The sequence below is a fragment of the Carassius gibelio genome, chromosome B3 (genome assembly GCF_023724105.1).
Source record: "Carassius gibelio isolate Cgi1373 ecotype wild population from Czech Republic chromosome B3, carGib1.2-hapl.c, whole genome shotgun sequence".
In the NCBI taxonomy this organism is placed as follows: domain Eukaryota; kingdom Metazoa; phylum Chordata; class Actinopteri; order Cypriniformes; family Cyprinidae; genus Carassius; species Carassius gibelio.
The window spans coordinates 20616628-20640606 of NC_068398.1; the positions used below are offsets into that span (position 1 = coordinate 20616628).

At 42.2% G+C, this 23979-nt stretch overlaps 1 protein-coding gene across 2 annotated transcripts in view; it reads left to right on the forward strand.

The window, feature by feature from the left end:
* The first annotated feature begins 741 nt into the window (after nucleotides 1-741).
* The window catches only part of LOC127952480 (potassium voltage-gated channel subfamily H member 6), a 43972-nt gene continuing 20734 nt past the window's right edge, over nucleotides 742-23979 (forward strand). The window contains exons 1-6 of one of the 2 annotated variants that reach the window (XM_052550954.1): nucleotides 742-1390; nucleotides 4620-4850; nucleotides 11762-11914; nucleotides 18097-18200; nucleotides 18283-18532; nucleotides 20154-20344. In XM_052550954.1, coding sequence (XP_052406914.1) covers nucleotides 1315-1390; nucleotides 4620-4850; nucleotides 11762-11914; nucleotides 18097-18200; nucleotides 18283-18532; nucleotides 20154-20344 — 1005 coding nt within the window. In that variant the 5' untranslated portion in view covers nucleotides 742-1314. Of the gene's footprint in view, nucleotides 1391-4619; nucleotides 4851-11761; nucleotides 11915-18096; nucleotides 18201-18282; nucleotides 18533-20153; nucleotides 20345-23979 lie in introns of those variants that run through there. The other variant, XM_052550955.1, reaches the window with a different exon arrangement.

The following is a 23979-nucleotide window of genomic DNA, read 5'->3' on the forward strand; positions in this document are numbered from 1 at the left end:
TAAACACTCACGGTAATACAAGGACTTCAGCGGGTACAGCACAATCTCACACACAATCACAATTGTAGGACACAGTTGCGGTACAATCACAATGACAATGACCCGACGCAAGACAGAGCACACTAGGAGATCTAAATAGGGGTACTAATCAAGACACGACAGGTGTTACAGATAGGACAATCAAGACACGACTAGGTTAACAAGGGGGGCGGGGCAAGGGAACGAGACAACACAAGCACATGGCCCAAAGACAAGGCCATGCGCTTGTACACAAAACACGGGTCTGTCATGATCCTGCCTCAAGACTAGGAAAAATCAAGGACACGAGGGCAGAATCATGACACATTGTATGATTCAAAATTATTGATTTTTATTTTATGCCAAAAAAACACTACAATATTTGGTAAATATCATGTTCCAATAAAGACATATTGTACATTTCTTACTGTAAATATATTAAAACGTAATTTTTGATGCATGGCTAAGAACTTAATTTGGAAAAATTTAAAGGTAATTTTTTTTCAGATTCCAGATTTTCAAATAGTTAAATAGTCAAATACTGTCCTATCCTAACAAACCATACGTCATTTGAAAGCTTTTTTATTCAGCTTTCAGATTAAAAAAAAAAAACTGACCCTTATGATTGTTTCTGAATACCTTAAAAATACCTTAAATATAAATGCTACGACGACAATAAAAGGCTGCCTACTCTACTTCTGTTTAGTGGAAATGTTGTGCTCGTTTGTGGACTGTATCCCACTATGACATACCTTTCAGAGCGATAAACGAGAGAGAGAGAGAGAGAGAGAGAGAGGAGCATGAGCGCGCATCTGTCTTCTGTCAAAAGTGACAGCTGTGTCCCCTGCCTCCCATGTGAACGCGCAACGTACCATTAGCCTACTCCACAATGAGCTTCATCAGCAGAGCCGCACGCTGCCTCTGAGGTGTCGGGCGTCTTTGGTTGTTCTTCTATTTTTGTTTCAGAATATGTTACGACTGATTTCAGCGAGTACGTCAGTGCGTTATCATTTCATCTGACGGCGCGAGAGTTTCGAGTCTCAAAACCGCAAGACTTTTGCGTCCATTCAAACGCTCTTTCTTTTCATTTGCATTTCAACTCGGCGACTTTTCACTTTCTTGAGGATCCTTCTGGCGTTCTCGTGTCATTTTTTGTTTAAATCTTGGTCTATAAAACACTTGTTTCCTTCACAATGCGTTCGACTTTTAGATTGTGTTCGTTTGTCTTGCTCGCCGGTCCTTGAATAAGAGAGAAACCCGGAATAAGAGGGCTCTTGAACCTGTCCACGCGTGAAAATGCCTGTACGCCGGGGACACGTCGCGCTCCAGAACACCTATCTGGACACCATCATCAGGAAATTCGACGGACAAAGTGAGTTTCAGAACTTTATTTTCATTCTTTGGTTTGGAACATCGTTTATAGTCCGGCAACATGCTACTGTATAACATATTAAATATATTGTTTATTGATAAACCGGGTCGAAACTGTCAGAGAGAGGCCATTGGTAATGTGCAGCAGCCTGACAGTCTGAGATTTGATTTGCATGGCAGTTGATCACCAGGTGAGAGCAAATCAACGGACCCACCCGGCTGATTTGATCTAGATTATGCAAATGCAATGGAACAACTAATGTATCCCTAATAAGGAAAATGGCTAACAACTATCTGTCTTTCTCTTTTTCCATTCTTCTCTGTAGCCTATGTGTGCGACGCTTGTGTTTTTGTATCTGTGCAGCTGCTTTGTTCATTCAGCCATTTTCATAGATTTTATGTTAAAATAAATAAATAAATAAAAACAATATCAGTTTTCATTACCTGTGTATAGCCTACTACTTAACCACATTTATTCTGTACACAAACCTTTGTGCTCTCTATTAAGAAGTCTATAGGAAGAAGTATTTGATGTGAGATAAATGTTGTGCACATGAACCCTATCCTTTACTCTCACAATAAACTTTAATCTGTAAACTTGCCATAACTAGGCCTACCCTAAATCTAGTTTTACTCCATAATAATCCCAGAGCCTGGTTTATATCTGCTTTATATGACCCTTGAGGGATCTTCCAAATAACAAAGATTATGTTATCAAAGTTTCTTTCAAACAACTGTAAATACAGGTTTTAGCAGGGGTTTTTAAATGTCTCATTGATTACACAAGTTATTAACTATAGTGGCTGTAAGGAGCTAACCATAACCACAGTAAACTGCTCCAGTGCTTTTTATTTATTTGCCACTTTATTATAGATTTATTTATCACAAATATGTGACAGGAATTTTTAGTGTTTTGTTTAAAAAGTCTCACATGGATGATGTTTCATAATTGGTGGTGTTAATGGTGACAATTTGCGGTCCTGTAATCTGCATTGCATGAAACAAACAGATTTTACCCGGGAAAATTAACTTTGCATTTACATATTATAGATATTTATTGAAAAAAATCGTATAAATACTAAAAACAAGCAACAACTGTAGGCCTAGTTGTCCTTACAATATGCCTTTCTAATCATGACCGTTGCTTTGTCCTTGTTCCTGTGTACACTATTCATAAATCATAGTAGCAGACCTTTGAACTCTCAAAAATATGTAAAGAGACATTGTTTAATGAAACTAGTTTTATGTTCTTTAGTTTCATAACTTTAGACTGCACAGCCAAATCATTTGTCATAGTATCTTGTCCCGCCTCTGCATGTATTAGTTCTCAATGCTATTGCTGTGTCTTCATCTTTTAAGAACACATGCTTGTAAATAAGTGCCAGTGCATATAGATGTGTGAACGCGAGCCTGCTGCTCATCCCTTCCCTCTCTGTCTGTTAAGGCTCTGCTAAGTTTCATTTTGTGGCTGCTAGGCAACCATCTCTGTGAGTTGTGTTCTGTTCCTGAAGTAAAAAGGCGATAATGAGTTTGATGCTGGGGGCATTAAAGTTCCTGTCACCAAACACAATTATCATTTAGAGCTGGAGAAACATTATTGTGATTCAGAGATAAAAGCAGGCACTGTGTGTCCTGGAAGGTTTGCACCCTTTAATATATCAGATTTTTCATTTGCTTTCTCTTCACTTCGAAGCAGAACCTATAACCGTCTTAAGAGCGAGCTGTGTTGCTCTTGACCTGTTGAAGCTGATGTGTGAAGCTGTTGCTGCAAAAATAGCACAGCTGTCAGCAGATTTCCTGTTTATATCTAAGCAGTCGTCATAAATACAGAAAATGAGTATAGTACCGTACAGGCAAAGGAAGGAGAAGGAAAGGAAAGAAAGAAAGACATAAAACAGAATAGCCATAGAATGTGTTCCAATAGAATGGAACAGTTACTACATAAAACTGTCTGAAAGTCACTAAAGATTTTAATGAAATTCATTTATAAGAGTTTTGATCAGTGTGGGTTTAACCCAACTATGAGTGACATGACATACAGCCAAGTATGACCCATACTCAGAATTCATGCTCTGCATTTAACCCATCCAAAGTGCGCACGCACGCACACACGCAGCAGTGGGCAGCCATTAATGCTGTGGCACCCAGGTAGCAGGATGCTCAAGGGCACCTAAGTCATGGCATTGCCGGCCCAAGACTTGAACCCACAAGCTTAGGGTTTGAAGTCAAACTCTCTAACCACTAGGCCACGACTTCCCCTTGCCTATATTGAGAAGAGCATGGCTTGACAGAGTAGAAAACTAGTAGTTATACATTTCCTATTATTAATAAATAACAACAACAACAATAATACCAAAGTTTTAAATAATAATAATAATAAGATGATTTGTTGGCTAAAACAATATATATATACAGTACAGACCAAAAGTTTGGACACACTCGTTCAAAGAGTTTTCTTTATTTTCATGACTATGAAAATTGTTGATTCACACTGAAGGCATCAAAACTATGAATTAATACATGTGGAATTATATACATAACAAAAAAGTGTGAAACAACTGAAAATATGTCATTCTAGGTTCTTCAAAGTAGCCACCTTTTGCTTTGATTACTGCTTTACACACTCTTGGCATTCTCTTGATGAGCTTCAAGAGGTAGTCACCTGAAATGTTCTTCCAACAGTCTTGAAGGAGTTCCCGAGAGATGCTTAGCACTTGTTGGCCCTTTTGCCTTCTGTCTGCGATCCAGGTCACCCCTAAACCATCTGGATTGGGTTCAGGTCCGGTGACTGTGGAGGCCAGGTCATCTGGCGCAGCACCCCATCACTCTCCTTCTTGCTCAAATAGCCCTTGATGCCTTCAGTGTGACTCTACAATTTTCATAGTCATGAAAATAAAGAAAACTCTTTGAATGAGAAAGTGTGTCCAAACTTTTGATCTGTACTGTATGTATATTGATTTGATATGATGGCTTACTCCATAGACCAATCATTTGACCACATTCCCCTTAAAAACTGTGTTAAAGGATTAGTTCACTTCCAGTATAAAAATATCCTGATAACTTACTCACCCCCATGTCTTCCGAGATTGTTCATGTCTGTCTTTTTTCATATGAAAATAAATGATGTTTTTTTAGGAAAACAATTCAGGATTTTATATATATCTATGGTAATGGTGGAAATGTTAATTTTTTATACATTTTTCTTAACTCTTCATTCCTTACCCGATCAGATCGTAAATTCCTGATTGCCAACGCCCAGATGAAGAACTGTGGGATCATCTACTGCAATGAGGGCTTCTGCCAGATGTTTGGTTTCTCACGGGCGGAGATCATGCAGCAGTCCTGCATGTGTCAGTTCCTGGTGGGGCCAGGCACTATGAAGGGCGCCCTGGCACAGCTGGCACAGGCCCTTCTCGGGTCAGAGGAGCGCAAGGTGGAGATCCTGTACTACTCTAAGGAAGGTATGCTGGGATTACATGTAAACGATATTCTTTGTTGTATTGTCAAAGTAACGGCGTTCCAGTAGCTCATTAACCCTTAGCGCATTTTATATGGCTCTTATTAGTAGAATTCCTATTATTACTATTATCTTGTCAGTATTTTTTTCTCCCATTTTATTTTTTCACAGAAACACAGATTGACCAAAAAAGCACCACCACCAGTCCAGATAAAATGTTCAGTTAAAATGACTAATATGCATTTAAACATGGTTTAATCAAGTTTTAATTCTAACTAGAATTAAAAGTTAGTGAACTAACTTTGATGTTGGCTTGGCCATCTTGGCCATGGGGCAAAAGAGCCACAGTACTTGTGTGCCTAGCATTCTTGAGTTGCCCCGCTGCCAAAAAAATAAATAAATAATACAATAAAAAAATACACCTGCGACAGTCTTTTTCCATGGTCCCTTGCTGTTTTCTTTTTAAATAAAAAGCCTAGGCTATGAAAACAGCTACGACAGGGTTGTCTAGCTGATTGTGAAATAAGTCATGCAAAAACCATAATCTCCTAAATACCATTCAATTTAATCTTATTTTAATAGTACTGACAACATATTTTAAGTTATCACACATCACTGAAAAATTAAAGAATTTTAATCAAAATTTTAATTAATATTTATTATAAAATAAATATTTCATAAAACTGAAACTTAAATATATTATTTCTATAGACTATACAAAACGGAAAAGAAAAAAGACTAAATAATAAGGCTGAATAAGCTGATCTATAGCATGTTAAATGGTGGTTGCTTGTCTATGAATGGTACACCCTTCTAAGCTCACAGAAGTGGTTTGACCCAAGTCCTCAGCAGCCAATGACATTGACCTCTTCAAACTGATTTTTAACTTGTACTTCAAGTGTATTTCACGTGTATTTAACACGTGAAATACACGTTAAATACCCGCTGATTTTTCATGTGTAAACAACACGTATTTAACGTGTTAACTAATATTGGATATAATATCGGAGTAATATAGTATTTTAAGAAGCTCTTAAAAATATATATAAATTACTTTACCATGTTGTGCAGCGCCGATAAATGAATAATATTAAATACGTGTTGTCTACGCATGAAATACACGTATTTAACGTGTTGTTGACGTGTTAAAATTCACGTGTATTTGACCCTCTTGGCCTTCCATACACATTAGATATAATGAGGGAGACGTGAAAAAAGGACATTGCGTTGTTTTGATATGGATTACTTTATCAAAAAATATTTGTTCGGGAGCACTTGTTTAGTTTAAAGGTAGACATGTCAAGCTTTCTATAGATATATCTCTCATGTCTCTTCGTTGAGTATTCATGGAGTTACAGTTCATTTTAATGACGTGTTTGTAAATGAAGATCAGCGCAGACCAAGGCTGCAGACAGCACACCTTGTTTGTTATCTTTATTTTATAAGTGCCCAAAGTTTTGATGTTATTATGTTTGTATCCAAAAAAAAGTAGACCCTTTACAGAGACACGTTAAAATTCACGTGTATATTTGACCCTCTTGGCCTTCCATACACATTAGACGTGAAAAAAGGATATCGAGTTGTTTTGATATGGATTACTTTATCACAGAAAATTTGTTCGGCAGCACTTGTTTGGTTTAAAAGTAGACATGTCAAGCTGTCTATAGATATATCTCTCATGTCTCTTCGTTGAGTATTCATGGAGTTACAGTTCATTTTAATGACGTGCTGTAAATGAAGATCAGCGCAGACCAAGGCTGGAGACAGCACACCTTGTTTGTTATCTTTATTTTATAAGTGCACAAAGTTTTGTTGTTATTATGTTTGTATCCAAAAAAAAGTAGACCCTTTACAGATTCGATTGATGTATTGCTCTTATCTGTTCGATTAAAACTGAAAATGTAATTTAAGTAATTGTCGGGGTTATCAGGAGAAAATGACTCAAAACACGTATATGCGTTAATCGACTCCAGAGTTAAAAGGCTGTCGTGACTTTTTTCCTTCCAGTATTCATAAGCTGTATCACGCTGTCAAATTATATGTCATTTTGCACACATAAACATATCAAAAACACCTGAATTCTGCTCTTGTTGTGTTCTAATGGGTGGATTAGTGCTGTGATATTATTTTTGGAATCTCTTAAAAAATGCTGATGAAGTGCTCATTTCTCTCTCGTCTTTCTCTCTGTTCTTTGGTCAGATACATAATTTATTAATGAGATATCTGACCCGGTAATAATAACATATGTTGATTTAGCTTGTCAGTGTGAATGAAATGTGTAGCCTATTTATTTGTCTGATCTCGCCCTAAACGCGGCTGTCATGTGACTTTTTTTTCCCTTCGCGATGTCAAATATTGCATTTTGCACACATACACGGCTCAAAAACCCCTGGATTTTTCTCTTAGTGTGTTCTAATTGGTGGATTGTGTGCATTCGCAGGAATATTTATTTTAAGAAGATCTTAAAAAATATATAAATGACTTTACCATGTTGTGACGATGGATAACAATTGATGTGAGGTTCAGCCTGACAGATCAAATCTCACAATTACATATAAACACTCATGTGTATAATATATTCTTCTAATTGTTTTGTGCCGTTTCGCTGCAGTGTTTTAATGTGACAGGCTGTAAATTCTCTTCAAGTGTTCAGAGAAATACATCGCGAGCTCGCGGGCAGTTGCGCTGCCGCGAATATATCATGTTATTACTTTAAACAGTTCAGAGACATCTGATTTTAGCTCTTGGTGTGTTCTAACGTGTGGATTGCGTGCAATCGCCGTTTTAAAAGGTCTTAAATAAGAATGAATTCGCTCGTTGTGAGCTCCTTGGAGACAGCAGCAGTGATTCTTCTCTCATCTTTCTGACTGCTCTCTGCCCAGAAATCAATTATTAATGAGCCCTGACCCCTGTAATAATCAGATATGTTGGTTTAGCTTGTCAGTTTGAGGGAAATTGTATTATTTACTTGGTATTTTTAACCGGTTTAAAAGTGAAACGAAACCCGGCCGACTCCTCCCTTAATTTTGGGTATTGCAACTAGGGGCGCATTTTTTCTCAGATAATGTAAGTCTATGGGTAATGTATTTTGACATTTAAAAATTAATAAAAAAAAAACTTTAAGTCTGATCCGTCTGAAAAGATATAGCAACCAGCACCGCTCTATCCCGCAGGTTTCTGCCGAGTTTGGGGCTTGTGGCTTTAAAGCCCTAGGAGGAGTAGCGTTCAGAATTTCTGTCAGAAAAATAATAATAAGAAAAAGAAGAAGAAGTTTAAATAGCATAACAGTATGTTGGCTTGTTGCCAAGCCAACATAATTACTGAACTTCTATCATTAAATAAAACTAAGACTGATGCTAAGAATGTACTTTCAGTTATTTAAAAAAAACGGTGCCATTTTACAAACATTATATATATATATATATATCATATATATATCAGTGATTATCAGGCGAGTAAAGTAAAACATTTTCTAGCCAATTTCGATTCAGTTGCCAAGGACTCTGTAGAGGGTTGCACTGACAGCTACTATCAGATGTATGAGAAAGTGGTTTGGCATTGGGCTGATGTTCAGATCATTACTATAGCAACTGATGCAGATACACCAAACACTGACACTGTCTGAACAGCACATTTTGCTTCATCAATAATGAACATGGCATGCAAAACAAAATCAGAATTGTTCAGTGTGAATGAAGCATTAATGAAGTTTGGGTCTATTGACACAACCAAACACAGGTTAGTGCCAAACTATTTCCCATGTCTTTAATATAGAAGCTGTATGAAAAAAAGTCCACCTTTTCATTAAAAACAAAATGTCTTTTTGACACCACCTTTCCATTTGTTTATTTATTTCCATCTTTTTATTGTTTGTTTACTCCAGAGTATGCATGTGCAATTTTATGTTTTTAATGTAAATTAACAATTTAATTCGGCAAGATGCATTAAAGTTAAGACATTTATAATGTTATGAAAAATGCTGTTCTTTACTTTTATAATTGTTATTCTAAACTTTATATTTATCAAACGATCCTAAAATAAAAAACTGTTTTCAACATTTGCTGTTGAAATATTTCATATCTATACATCATCCTTTGATGTTATCTTCAGTTTCAGAAACTGTTCCATTACATTCACACAGACATAAACATAGCGTCGGTTATATAACGGTTTCCCCTCAGTTATCACAAAATGGATTAATCTGTGCTTGTACTGTGTCTTTTGCGACAGCGACGAAAGCATCTTATTATATTGTACTCTCTGTCTCTCTCTCTCTCTATAAATATATACACACTTAACAATAAAAAATTATAGAACGTGTCCTCATTCAAATGTACCATCTGTTCCTGTTTCCATTGACACTGCGAACCATGCGGCTTCTTTTTTTATTATCTTTTAAGTATGTATTATATAAAATAGGATGCTGCGCTATGGCTAAAATTAGCACTTCCTTCATTTTTTTATTTCTGTACAGAGAGGTCACACAGAATCGATCATCTACTGGTCACAAGACTTCACGTGATGCGAATTTGCAGGTGAACCAAACGTGAACTTTCGAACGCAGCGAAATGCGAAATTTTTCGCATGAGCCTGTGTTTCCGGTCTGACGCATTAGCATGCGTATGAATGGAAGTCAATGGAACGAAAAGTGCAGTGTGACCACCCCTTAAGACCTTTTTTATCTTCTGAACCCAAATTAAGATATTTTTGATGAAATCCGAGAGCACTTTGACCCTCCATAGACAGCAGCTCAACTCAACTACATTGAAGTCCCAGAAAGGTAGTATGGACATCAGTAAAATAGTCCATGTGACATCGCTGGTTCAATCCAAATGTTATGGAGCTACGAGATTACTTTTAAGGAAAGCACTGCAGAGATTGACACGGAAGATTAATCATAACTTTTGTATTCTTTGCGCAAAAAACGTATTCTCGTACCTTCATAAGATTATGTTTGAACCACTGATGTGGCATGGACTGTTTTAACGATGTCTTTACTCACTTGAGTGGCTGTCTGTGCAGAGTCAGAAAGCTCTTGGATTTCATCAGAAATATCGAAATTTGTGTTAAGAAGACGGCCGAAGGTCTTACAGATTTGAGACGAGTAATTAATGACAGAATTTTAGTTTTTTTGGGTGAACATTCCCTTTAATAAAGAGAGCAGCTGAGGGCCAGTCTGTCTAGCAGAGACACCCATCCCTCATGTATTTAGTCTTTCCAGACAGGAACAGATGAATGGAGTCGCTGGCTGCCCGTCGCTAAGCCAGTGTTTGTGCATGTGTAGCTCAGCTCGAAAGTAGACAGGTGTTCCTTCGGCCCAGGAAGCAATGCCCTGATAACATTACCATGACAACAGGACTCCAGAGACTCACACGCCTATCACTAAACAAGTGCACAGAGCTCAGATGCACGCACACGCTCACACGTGCTGCCGTCGCTCTGTTCTTTTTATCCATCACATATTTTTAGTGCATACAGCGTTTTGAACTGTGTCACGGTTGAGCTGGAGACTGAACAGCAGTGTGTGTGTGTGTGTGTGTGAGTGTGAGGGCAGGGTCTATATTTAGAGTGGTTGATGGCCTGCTCTAGTCAAGAGCTGAGGGGGGTCAGGCTGACTTTAATCATGCTGTTCTTCCTCCGGTTTTTCTGTCCTCCTTTCAGTCACTGTCTTTCTCATTCCTGCGACTCTTCCTGCTGCTCTGCATTGTCTTTACTTTGGTTACATCGTTTGTCTTCTTTATTGCCTCTCTGTTCATTGTCATGTCTGGGTTAAAAGTACAACACATGACGTTTTGGTTTCCCTCGAGCAGTGTGTCATAAAGAGAGTTTATCATTAAAGTCTCATAGCCAAAATATAGGTTTGAAAGTAGTGAGTTTACCCAATTAGAAATGATTCTCAAGGATGAAATCGCTCATACATGAACGGGTGTGGATGTTAAAAGACAGAAGTGCTGTCACTGAATTAGTAGACTGACTTTAGTTTGAGATAAACCATCCACAATAGCTTTACATCTATCTGCTCTGTTGTTTAATCTGGTTGGGCTGGGTAAGATTTTTGAAATAAGCCTCTTATGCTCATAAAGGCTGCGTTTATTTGATCAAAAATACAGTAAAAATAGTAATATTGTGATATAATATTACAATTTAAAATACCTTTTTTCTATGTTAATCTAAGTCATCAAAGTGTATTTTATTTCTGTGATGACAAAACTGAATTTTGAAGTATCACTACTCTAGTCACACGATCCTTCAGATATCATTATAATATGCTGATTATTTCTAAATAAATGAATTATTTGTATTATTATCCATGTTGAAAACCGTTGTGCAGCTTTTTGATCATATGATGAGTAGAAAGTTTAACTTTTAAATGTAAACTTTCAGAACAGAACAGAACCGAACAGCCTTTCTGTGAATTTTTTGGTAACACAATGGTGGAAATGGGGAATGGCATTATGGTTTGCTTTTATTTTTCATTCTTTTGCTTTTAGTTTTAGAAATGCTAATTACAGCGCTCTTTAAACTTGAAATGAGTTTTAGAATGAGTTAACTTTTTAAATATGTAGATAAACATGGGAACTCAACATCACGTGAAAAAAAAAAAATTACACAGACCCAGAAAGAATGTGTTACAGCAATTTATGGTCTCCCCTATTTAATAGATGTATGCTTCCTCATAATCATGGTTTCCAGACCCCCCTGAACTGCAGCACCTGTGTGTGGGAGTCTTGTTGTGTGTTTGTGTAAGTGTGAGTGTGTTTGGACTACTCCCAGCCCTCACACTGGTATTTATAACAGCTCTTCATGGAAACTAGACTATGCTGTATTTTGTACTCAAACTTCTCTGCTTGCTGAGGTCTCTGTCACTCGGCTCATTCTCTTTCTCTCCTGTGTGTGTGTGTCTCGGCCTTTCAGGGACATGTAGGCCATGTTTGGTTGATGTTGTTCCAGTAAAGAATGAGGAAGGAGTCGTAATCATGTTCATCCTAAACTTCCAGGAGCTTTTAGACCCGTCCACGAGAAAAGGTGGCATCAAACAGCGAATGACACACAGCTGGCTACAGGCAGGTGAGTGTCCCCCCTTTCTCTGTGTGTGTGTGTGTGTGTGTGTGGGGGAAAGATTCTGGCCCTTACTGTAACAGCCTTATAAGGGAAAAACATTGACTGCTGTGCTTGGTGTGAAGGTCCGTGTGTAGGTGTAGCCAGAGGCAGCATTTGATAAAGCTGGTGTCAAATTTTGGTTGCAGAGTGTTTGTTTTTGTTTTTGTATGTGTGTGTGTGTGTGTGTGTGTGTGTGCCGGGCCCCCAGTGTTGCTTTAACTTTTATATTAGAAACTATGAGATATTTGGCTGATATAAATAACTTTACATTTAATTATAATAATAGTAATAATAATAATGTAAATATACAAGTTTCTTAATGTATAAAATTATTCTTATTTTTTACATATATAAATTATTATCATTATATTTAATTATAAATGGACACTTACATGTTTAGAATGAATTATAAAAATGCATATGCAAATATGAATAGGTTAATAATAATAATAATAGTTGTTGTTATTGTTATTAATGAAATATTTCATAAATATTTCATATAATGTTTTTTCACATTTATTACTAGTAATATATATATATATATATATATATATACATTGTCACGGGGTGAAGAACCACTCGACAAGAGGTACGTGAAATCAAAAGCCCCGGAGGGTGGGTTTATTGAAAAGTGAAGGGTGCCTGGTGAAGTGTCCTGATCTGCTTTCCGCTGGTTGGTGCTCCCCGTGTGCTCTCCGTGCTCCTCTGTGCCAATCAAGGGGAAAGTGGGTGCCCAGACGTGCTCCAAAGGGTGTGGGCTGTCGGTCACTCGCTGCTTTCTGTGGGGATAGGAGAGAGGGGTTAGTCCAGCTTTGCGTTCTGTTTGAGAACCTCTTCTCAGTGCAACATGTGCTGCTTTTCAATGTGCTGGCTGATGGGGAGCAGCTGTGACCGATCAGCCGGTGACGAGGACGTGCAGGTGTTTTGGTTTGGTTTCCAGGGCGACGCTGATTCCTCTGGGAGTGCTCGTCACATCCCCCCCCCCTAAGCGTCGTTCTGGTCCTGCGAAGACATGTAGAAAGTAGGGGTGAGATTAGGGGAGGGTGGGGAATGACCCCTGACAGACCTGCATAAGCTGTCCAGATCCGGGAGAGGCCATCGGCGTTCGCGTTGGCGGCCCCAGCTCGATGGCGGACTTCGAAGTGGAAGTCCTGGAGCGCTAGGAACCAGCGAGTCACCCTGGCGTTGGTGTCCTTGGCGCGGGCCATCCACTGTAGGGGCGCGTGGTCGGTTACCAGGGTGAACTTGCGGCCCAGGAGGTAGTACCGGAGCTCCAGGACTGCCCACCTGATGGCCAGGGCTTCCTTCTCCACAGCGGCGTATTTCCTCTCGGCGGGGGACAGCTTCCTGCTGATGTAGATGATCTGATGCTCCTCACCTTCCTGAATTTGGGAGAGGACCGCTCCTAGTCCTGTGTCGGAAGCATCCGTCTGCAGCAGGAAGGGGCAGCTAAAGTCCGGGGCGCGGAGTACCGGCGAGGACGTGAGTGCTGCTTTCACCTGGGAGAAGGCTTCTTCCGCCGACGGGGTCCAGCATACTTTCTCCGGCTGCCCCTTCCTGGTCAGGTCTGTCAGGGGGGCGGCTAAAGAGGAGAAGTTGGGGATAAAACAACGATAATAACCCGCCAACCCCAAGAAGGCTCGTACCTGGGTCTTTGTCTCCGGTCTTGGTGCGGCGTGGATGGCCTCAACTTTCTTGTCTTGCGGCCGGATGAGTCCTCGGCCGACTTGATAGCCCAGGTACTTGGCCTCAGAGAGGGCTAGGTGGCATTTTCGGGGGTTGGCGGTAAGTCCAGCCCGCCGGAGCTCCGAGAGCACCCTCCGCAGACGATCCAGATGTTCGTCCCACGCCTCGGAGTGGACCACGACGTCATCCAGGTAGGCGGCCGCGTAAGCTTGGTGAGGCCGCAGGAGGATGTCCATCATCCGCTGGAACGTCGCGGGGGCCCCATGTAGGCCGAAGGGAAGGGTCCGGTACTGCCAGTGGCCACTGGGGGTGGAGAAGGCGGTTTTCGGCTTGGCGGCCTCGGAGAGCGGTACCTGCCAAAAGCCCTTGGTTAGGTCTAGGGTGCTGATATACCGGGCCCTTCCTAGCCGGTCCAGCAGTTCGTCCACCCGAGGCATGGGGTACCCGTCGAATTCGGAGACTTCGTTCAGGCGGCGGAAGTCGTTACAAAAGCGGAGGGTGCCATCCGGCTTTGGGACCATCACAATGGGGCTGGACCACGGACTCCGGGATGGTTCTATTACCCCCAACTTTAGCATCTGTTGGACCTCTTCCTCAATAGCCTGCCGACGAGCCTCCGGGACTCGGTAGGGCCGTTGCCTAACGACGACTCCTGGGGGCGTCCGGATATGGTGTTGAAGCACGTTGGTCTGCCCGGGCTGAGAGGAGAACACATCCTGGAACTGACTGACCAGGTGCTGCAGCTCCGTCTTCTGGGCAGCCGAAAGGTGGGGGTTGATATCCACAACCACGGGCTCGGTGAGGCTTAGGGCAGCTACTTGGTCCCGGGTCCCCACCCATTTCTTTAGGAGGTTGACGTGGTAGAGTTGCTCCGCCTGCCGTCGTCCCGGCTGTCTCAGGCGGTAAGTGACCGGTCCAACCCTCTCGACGACCGAGTAGGGCCCCTTCCAGGAGGCCAGAAATTTGCAGGCGGAGCTGGGGACCAGGACCATGACGCGGTCTCCCGGTTGGAACTCCCGTGGCTGGGCTGTCCGGTCATAATGACGTTGCTGCGCTTGTTGGGCCCTGGTGAGGTGTTCCCGGACTAACGGCATCACTCGGTCGATCCGTTCCCTCATTTGCCGGACATGTTCGATGACGGTACGATGCGGGGCCGGCTGCTGCTCCCACGCTTCCCGGGCCACGTCCAAGAGGCCCCGGGGTTGACGGCCAAACAGGAGCTCGAAGGGGGTGAAGCCAGTTGAGGCCTGGGGAACTTCGCGGATCCCGAAGAGCACGTAGGGGATCATGAGGTCCCAATCCCGCTTGTCCTCCGCCGCCACACGTCTGAGCATTTGCTTGAGGGTCTGGTTAAATCTCTCTACGAGGCCATCAGTCTGGGGGTGATAAACAGTGGTCCTCAACTGCTTCACCCGCAGAAGCCGGCAGAGGTCAGCCATTAGCCGGGACATAAAGGGGGTTCCCTGGTCAGTCAGGATCTCTGAGGGGAGGCCGACTCGGCTGGCCAGCAGAAACAGCTCCTGGGCGATGGACTTTGCGGTGGCCTTCCGCAGGGGGACTGCTTCTGGGTACCGGGTGGCATAGTCGACGATGACCAGGATGTGCTCATGCCCTCGGGCAGACTTCGGCAACGGCCCCACTATGTCCATTCCAATCCGCTCGAAGGGCACCTCGATGATAGGCAGCGGGATGAGCGGGCTGGGGGGAGGAGTCCGGGGCGATGTGGCCTGACAGGTCGGGCAGGCCTGGCAGAACCGCTTTACCTCGGCGTCCAGGCCCGGCCAATGGAAACGGTCGCGGATGCGTTGGGCAGTATTGGCTGCCGCGAGGTGTCCTGCCATGGGGTGGGAATGGGCCAGCTCCAGAATGGTCTCGGTCTTGGCACGAGGCACAACTAGTAACTTTTTCTCCTCCCCCCTACGCTGGGCGACACAATACAGCAGGCCATTCTCTACGACAAAATGTGGGAGAGGGTGGGGCCGGGGGAGGACGTCCTCTCCATCCACGACTCGCACCTGGCTCCAACAGTGCTTGAGTCGGTCGTCCTCCCGCTGTTCCTTGGCGAAAGAGCCCCCTCCAGCGGCCTGTTGGTAGACATCATAAAACAGATTAGTAGATTGGGAGGGGGCCTCACCTTCTCTCCCACTGTCGGAGACGAGCAGGGCCGGTCGGCGGCGGGGTCCAGGCGGCCGCCTCGGTCTTCGACGGTTCCCCTTGGGGCTGGCAGGCTGGGTAGCGGCGGACAATCCCTTCCAAGCAGTACGGCCACCGGCAGGTCCTTCACCAGGCCTACCTCCACTGGCCAGGTGCCTTGGGGGGACGAAATGACCATTTCACGGGCCGGTACTTGACGAGTGTCTCCGTGCACACAGGTAATCGGTAGGAAGTTTTTCCGGCCGCTTCGCGGGGCGCACAGCCGCGCCTGGATGAGGGTGACCGCACTGCCTGAGTCCAACAGGGCCCGGAACCGTCTTCCATCCACCTTTACATCTGCTTCGGGGGCTCCCGCCGGCACCCGTTGGTGAAGGATGCAGCCTGCCAGCCAGGCTCGCGAAGGCGACGGTGGTTCGGCACTTGGCATGGGCTCATCTCGCGGTGGGGGAACCGTCGGCCTGCTGACGGGTCGCGCGGTGCCTTCGAGCGGGCGTCGCTCCTGGACCACCCTCCGGGGGAATGGCGGCAGCCGGTCCCCTGCCCCGCTGGGATGAACGGCATCCGCCAGCTCGATCGCCTCCACTAGTTCCCGGACGTCACGTGGGTCCCTCATGCCGACGGCCTGTCGGTGGGCGCGAGGTAGTGCGCGCAGGAGGCGATCGACCACCACTCGTTCCGCTACCTGTGTTGGTGTGGGGTTTCCTGCCAACAGCCAGTGCTGGGCGAGGCGGCTGAGTTCGGCTGCCTGGGCACGGGCTGGCACCCGGGGCTTGTATTCCCACTCGTGGAACTGCTGGGCGGCACTTACAGGGGAGAGGCCCAGCCTCGCTAGGATCTCTCGCTTCACTTCGACATAACTGTCGGCACTCGTCAGGGGGAGCGAGAAGTAAGCCCTCTGTGCTTCACCGGTGAGTAGGGGTGCCAGCGCACGTGCCCACTCGTCCTCTGGCCATCCCTCTCGGTGGGCAGTGTTTTCGAAGACCTGAAGGAAGGCTTCCACATCGTCATCGGCCGTCATCTTGGGCAACAGACGGGTGGCTTGTGCCCGAGGCTCAGGTAGCGGAACGCGCTGGGCCGCGGCCGCCCGGACGGCGGCGAGTTCATCCTCCGTCCTGCCCAGGCGAGTGGCGAGGTGTTCCGCTATTTGCTGCTGGCGGATGCTAACCTCAGCGAGGCGTTGTAAGACGTCCTCCATCGCGGGGCCGCGCGTGCCGCCTTCCGTGGTGCTGCTGACAGAAAGCAAAAAAAAAATTAGGAGTTGGGGCGGTGACCTTGTCGGTGATTCCTCACTGTTCTGCCCGCATTCTCCACCACTGTCACGGGGTGAAGAACCACTCGACAAGAGGTACGTGAAATCAAAAGCCCCGGAGGGTGGGTTTATTGAAAAGTGAAGGGTGCCTGGTGAAGTGTCCTGATCTGCTTTCCGCTGGTTGGTGCTCCCCGTGTGCTCTCCCTGCTCCTCTGTGCCAATCAAGGGGAAAGTGGGTGCCCAGACGTGCTCCAAAGGGTGTGGGCTGTCGGTCACTCGCTGCTTTCTGTGGGGATAGGAGAGAGGGGTTAGTCCAGCTTTGCGTTCTGTTTGAGAACCTCTTCTCAGTGCAACATGTGCTGCTTTTCAATGTGCTGGCTGATGGGGAGCAGCTGTGACCGATCAGCCGGTGACGAGGACGTGCAGGTGTTTTGGTTTGGTTTCCAGGGCGACGCTGATTCCTCTGGGAGTGCTCGTCACAATATATATATATATATATATATATATATATATATATATATATAAGCTTGTTGTTTTAAAATATATAAATGTTTAGTATTTTTTAAATTGTGAACAATACTTTTTTAATATATTAGTTATATAATATATTATTAGTAGTAGTAGGAGTAATAATAGTAGTAGTATGTTTATTTATTCAATAAATTTGTTGTTTATCAAATATCAAATGCAACACTCATTTGATATTACAGGGAGCCTTTTTGGTAACAATTTATTTAGCATCCCATTTCCACACTTTAGTTATCTATAGTATATTCTATAGGACAGAAAATTTCCTGTACAGCAATGTATTTAAATGGACACGAAAGGTCTTCTCCTGCTTCATAGGTTTTCTTCCAGAGAAAAGACCCTAGTAATCTCAAATCTGTCTTCCTAAAGTTTGACCGAAATCTCATCAGTATGTCGCACTGAGCTCAGATATGTCTGGTATGATTAAAAGGGCTTTAAGACCAGAAGGACAAGAACCCCCCAGTTATGTCTCCTGAGCTTTGAGCAAAAACATACTCCCTTTGGATTATTGAACCTTCTGTTTGTGTATCAGGTCAGAAACGTAAGACGAGGCTGCGAATGCCCTCTCTCCGTGTCAAGCGGCAGCCGTCCCTCCCTAAGGACCACTTTGAGGGAGTAGTGGTGGACTACCTACAGGTACATGTGTGCATATGTGACACTCATCTGAGTTCATATTGCCACAGACACATCATCTACAGCTCCCCTCTGTGTCCTGCAGCCCTCTCATGAGGAGGTGGCTTTGAAAGACCTCCAGATGTCTCCAGACAGCTGCTTGAAGTCAGAGACCCAGGCCCTGATTCAGCAGACCCCCTCCATGTGCAGCTTCTCATCCCCACTCACTCGGCCCTCAGACCGGCTAGAGCCCAGCGGACACCCTCTCAAACACAGCCACTCCAGAGAGAGCGTGCACAGCCTGCGCCGGGCCTCCTCGCTGCACGACATCGACGGCATGAGGGACCAGTGGAGTGGTATGAGTGTTTGTGCTCTTAGTGTAAACAACATACTGTCACAAACATTGACTGTGTGCCAGACTTTATCATTTATACATAAGCAGACAGTACAAGGGACAAGGGTACAAGGGACTTGATTGATTGATATAAAAATTATAATTCAACAACTCTATTTGGAGTACTACTTGTGTACACTGCACATTTCTTAATATATATATACCAGAATATACCGAAAGTTAGGGCTGGGCGATATATAAAAAAAAAAAGATATCTCGATATTGTAAATTCTTTTACGATATTCGATATATATCTCGATATGTTTGCATTTGCATTTAAATAATAAAAAAACAAGATTTTCTTTTGCCCATTAAAAAAAACTTTTTAGATTAAACAGCTAATTTAAGCAGTTAAAAAAAATCTAGACCAAGAGATCACTTACTTCTTTTTATTAAATGAATACATGTAGGCCTATGTAACTGAAGCAGTGCAAATTATGTACAGAAAGTGCATTCTGTCAACTTAGTGCATGCAATTCACAATTTAAACTATGCAACTGGGATAAGTATTTTATTTAATTTTTTTTAACAAGTTTTTAAGCTAAGAACACAAGTCTGTCAACTGTCTGTGGTTTTAAGAGAAGCTCTGTGGCATAAAACTATGTTCCTACCAGAGAGCTGCACGGGTCTGATTTTGTAAATCCGCACCCACCCGTAACCGCAGTGCTTAAAACTGCACCCGACCCGTTTTCCAACAGCAGCACTAATTAAAATCCGCACCTGACCCGACCCGCTTAAAATAGAACCGACACCCGACCCGCACCCGCAATCAAATCAGTTAAGCCAATCACATTAGACACACTTTTTTTTTTTTTTATTGCCAGGTCATACAGAAGTTATTTAGGCCTATGGAAAACTCTTTTTAAAAGATATTCGTTTTTTATACATTTTATCTTAATTTTGATCAATGTTTGGATGGAGCGGAATAGATACTTGTCAGCTTTAATACTGCACTCGACTCCCGTCCATTAGCATTGAACAAGAGTACCATGGCCGAGTACAGGATGTGCTTTCAATAGAAATTAAGTGTTATATTTGAATTTATCCTTGACTCCATAATAAGTCTGATTAAAACCAGTTCGCCTAAAATAGCAAAGCATTGAATATAAAGGAGCTAGTATTCTTTTCTAATGGAGTTTGTGAAAGATCTCCAAAAAAGCAGCACAAAGCGCTCCATTCGGACATGTTGAATTGCAACATTTAAGTCTCTGGTTGTCCAGAATAAGGCTTGTTGGTTCCCCGGTGAAACAGTCACATGTGGCGGCCTGACAGGCCTATTTCTGTAGCTGTAGTCCTAATCAATGCTTTTGTGTGACTGTGATTACCCACCGCCACCCCTGATGGGCCTGCCGCTATGCATGTGTGTGCGCATGAGCATGAGCATGAGCTCTAAATAGTGTGTTCTGTCATTATACAGGTGTCTGTATGACTCATAGGTCTAAATGAACACTTTTTCATTATCGCGTGACATTACTGGCATACAGGATGGTAGTGCAAGTCACATGGCATGACATTGTTTTAATCAAACTCTCTAATTATATGTTTTGATGGCTGATTTAATTGGTGTGATTTTGATTTTTCAGATCTGAAGCCCAGTAACTTGAACTCCACCTCAGACTCTGATATGATGCGGCACCGTATCCCCCAGGTAACGATATCCTTCGGCTCAGACCGGCTCAGACCACCTTCCCCCACAGAGATCGAGATCATAGCGCCCAGCAAGGTTAAAGACCGCACACAGAACGTCTCGGAAAAGGTCACTCAAGTCACGCAGGTAATATAAAGAATACTTGACAGCTCATGCAAGTGTATATAGCAGAATCAGGATAATGTTTCCTAGCTTCTTGTTCACTTAGAGATGCCTAGAGATTTTGTCTTTTAACCCTGTTTATTTATGGTGTTGTCAATATACAACTTGAGATTGAAAAAAGCCAAATAATTGAATTAATAACATTTTATGCATTGTGTGCCCTAGTAAAAAAGTGATATATTTAAAATACATTTATTTCATGCTAAGTATAGTTCAAATCTATTAACATACCACAGATAACTTGAGACTTAACTTGAGAGGTAAATTTCACCTGTCAAACATAGTCTATTTTGCAGTCAATACTGTTGACGGTGTCCATTATCAGTAGGCTTTATATTTATGCTCAACATGTATAGATATTGTTGAGTGAAGACAAGATCCTGGTCTGTCGGCGGCCTCCCTCTATGTTACCTACAGCAGCGTGCCATCGCCGCGTCAGGCATGATTCTGGTGTGTAAAGACACAGAAAACGCGAGGCAGCCGTCACACAACTGACATGCAGCAGAAACGCCACGCTCACGCCACGCAGCAAGTGTGTCACCGGCCTTAGAATCAGCTGCAGGGCGGGATTTGCACTGAACGCGGAGACTTCTGCCACTTAATATGTTCATTTGGAAACACAAAAATGTACAAGAACTGTGGAAGCGTCTCCAAGACGCTTCAAGAAACCTACCTGCAAAACTACAGCATTGTTAAAAGTTTTAGGCACTTGGGTAAAAATACTTTAAAATTAGGATTATTTCATAAATCTTCTTTATCAATAACCTTCTATTTACTAAATAAATAGAAGATTTAAATAAATCAACATTTGGTATGACCATTCTTTGCGTTTAAAGCAGCTTTTGCCCTCCGTGCACTTGCATATAGTTTTTCAGGGAGCTTTGCAGGTACTGTAGGTCTCTTCAAGCCTCTTGGAGACATTGCCACAGTTCTTTTGGATTTAGTTTATCTTACTTTGTTCTGTTCTGAAAATAATAGTGTTCTAATAACTTTGACCACCACTATTATATATATTAATTAGATTAATTATTAATAGATTAATGACATCCAAAATAAAAAATAGTTTACATAATATGTATGTGTGTACTTTTGTATTATTATTATGCATGTAGTTTATATTTTGAAAATATGTAAACGTATTTACATGTATATATTTATATTCATATAATTTATATTATATATTAATTTATTTAAAATATAAGCGTAACATATTTTTCTGAAATACAGTGGCATGCGAAAGTATGGGAACCCCTTGCAGAATCAGTGATAATGTGAATACTTAAAAAAATAAAATAATGAGAGAGATCATACAAAATGCATGCTATTTTTCATTTAGTACAGTCCTGAGTAAGATATTGTACATAAAATATGTTTACATTTAGTCCACAAGACAAACAATTGCTGAAATTATTAAAATAACCCCATTCACAAGTTTGTGAACCCTTGGTTCTTAATACTGTGTTTGGTTACCTGGATGATCCACGACTCTTTCTGTTTTGAGATGGTTGTTCAAGAGTCCATTGTTTGTTCTGAACAGTTAAACTGAAATCTTCCATGTCCTGCAGATTCTTCAATTTTCCAGCATCTTTTGCATATTTGAACCCTTTGCAGCAGTGACTTTATGATTTTGAGATCCATATTTTCACACTGAGAACATTTGGGGGACTCAAACACAATTATTGATAAGATTCAAACATTCACTGATGCTCCTGAAGGAAACAATGCATTAAGAGCTGGGTCTGAAAACCTTTGAACAGGATGAAGATGTCAAAATTTTTCTTATTTTGTTGGATGAAGATGTCCAAATTTTTCTTATTTTGTTGAAGTATATATATATATATATATATATATATATATATATATATATATATATTTAATTTAGTACTGCCCTTCGGAAGAAACAGAAGATACTTGCATTTTTTTAATAGTTTTGTTTAACGTATAGGCACAGAATACCAAAGAAAAATTTTATCCAGAAAAAAACCCCACATTATATAAGGTTTAGGGATTGATTTGCATTTCAGCGAGTGAAATTATATAGTATTTGATCCCCAAGCAAAACATGACTTAGTACTTGGTGCAGAAACCCTTGTTGGCAAGCACAGAGGTAAGAGGTTTTTGCTAGTTGGTCACCAGGTTTGCAAACATCTCAGGAGGCATTTTGGTGCACACCTCTTTACAGATCCTCAAAGAATGTTTTGGTTGGTGACTGTGGCCCCAACTGCCTTAAGATCATTAACAAACACCTCCCGTGTAGTTCGGGGCTGGCCCCTCACCTTTCTCATTATCGTCCTTTCCCCACGGGGCAAGATCTTGCACGGAGCTCCATCAAGATATTTACGCAACTTTTACAAAAGTACTTCAGAAGAAAACATTAAGTTGTGCACATCTTGACACAGATCAATGACACTGACATATTTTAAGATATGTCAGAGCAAGATATTTTCAGTTGAGACATCTCAAACATGCATTTTAGTCTGGGACTAGCTTAAGCCTTGTCTGTGAACCCGGGGAATGATCTTTTTAAATGTAGACACACACTCACAAACAAAAAGTACTGCACAAGTTGACATTACAAAAGCTTTCAGCAGTCCTCCTCAGGCATTGAAAAGTTTGGTGACATCATCTACATGATTTAGTATTTTGTAACATCTCCATACGGGTCGGTTAAGTGACCTATATACAGAGACCACTGAGTCCTGTGCTGATGTGGGCAGAGCTTATTTGGCTGTTGTGTAGGGATCGGACTCACACTGACACACTTTCCTACCCCTGTGTTTTGTGTGTGTGATTAATGCAGTGTACTGGGTATATTGGACTGCATGCTTATGCGGTTAAGTTACTACATGTTATGTATTCTTCACATAATGACTGGAAAGATTTGCCATGGTTCATATAGAAGTGTAAAGGTCAACTGTACAATCTGTGAGTGCCTTTAAAGTTTAGAGATAAAGTAGTACAAATATACAAACAAGAGGGATGCAGTACAGCACAGAGAGAAGAAGAATCAAAGAAAGACATTGAAAATGACGGAGAGAAAGAGATTGTATTGGTGACGTCTCTCTCCATGGACACAAGTGGGGGACTGTGTTGTCCTTCCAGTGGAAAAATCAATCATGCTGACAAATCTACTGCCAGCTTGCACATTCCTATCATAACGTCTGTGTGTGTGTGTGTGTGTGTGTGTGTGTCATTAGCTTTTAATGTAGCGAATGACACATTTCCACAGGTGATATTAACATTTCCCGTTCTTCCTAATTCTCAGTACAAAATGTAAATACAGTATTTTATTATATTTTCCCCAAAGTCTTGATATATTTGAGTAAGTTCACAAACTTCTATTTTAAGGGATAGTTCACCCAAAATGAAAATCCTGTCATCTTTCACTCACTCTCATGTTTGTCCAAACTTTGACTTTAAAGAATGTTGCTCACCAAACACTTTGAATTCTGTTGTATTCCATTATATATGGACCAAAAACATACATTTCTCAAAACATCTTCTTTTGAAATCAAGATCTTCCTCGGACTGACATGTATGTACTTAAATTTGTTATTCTAGCTATTGTTTGACAATATTAGGAGCATTTTAATTTGCTG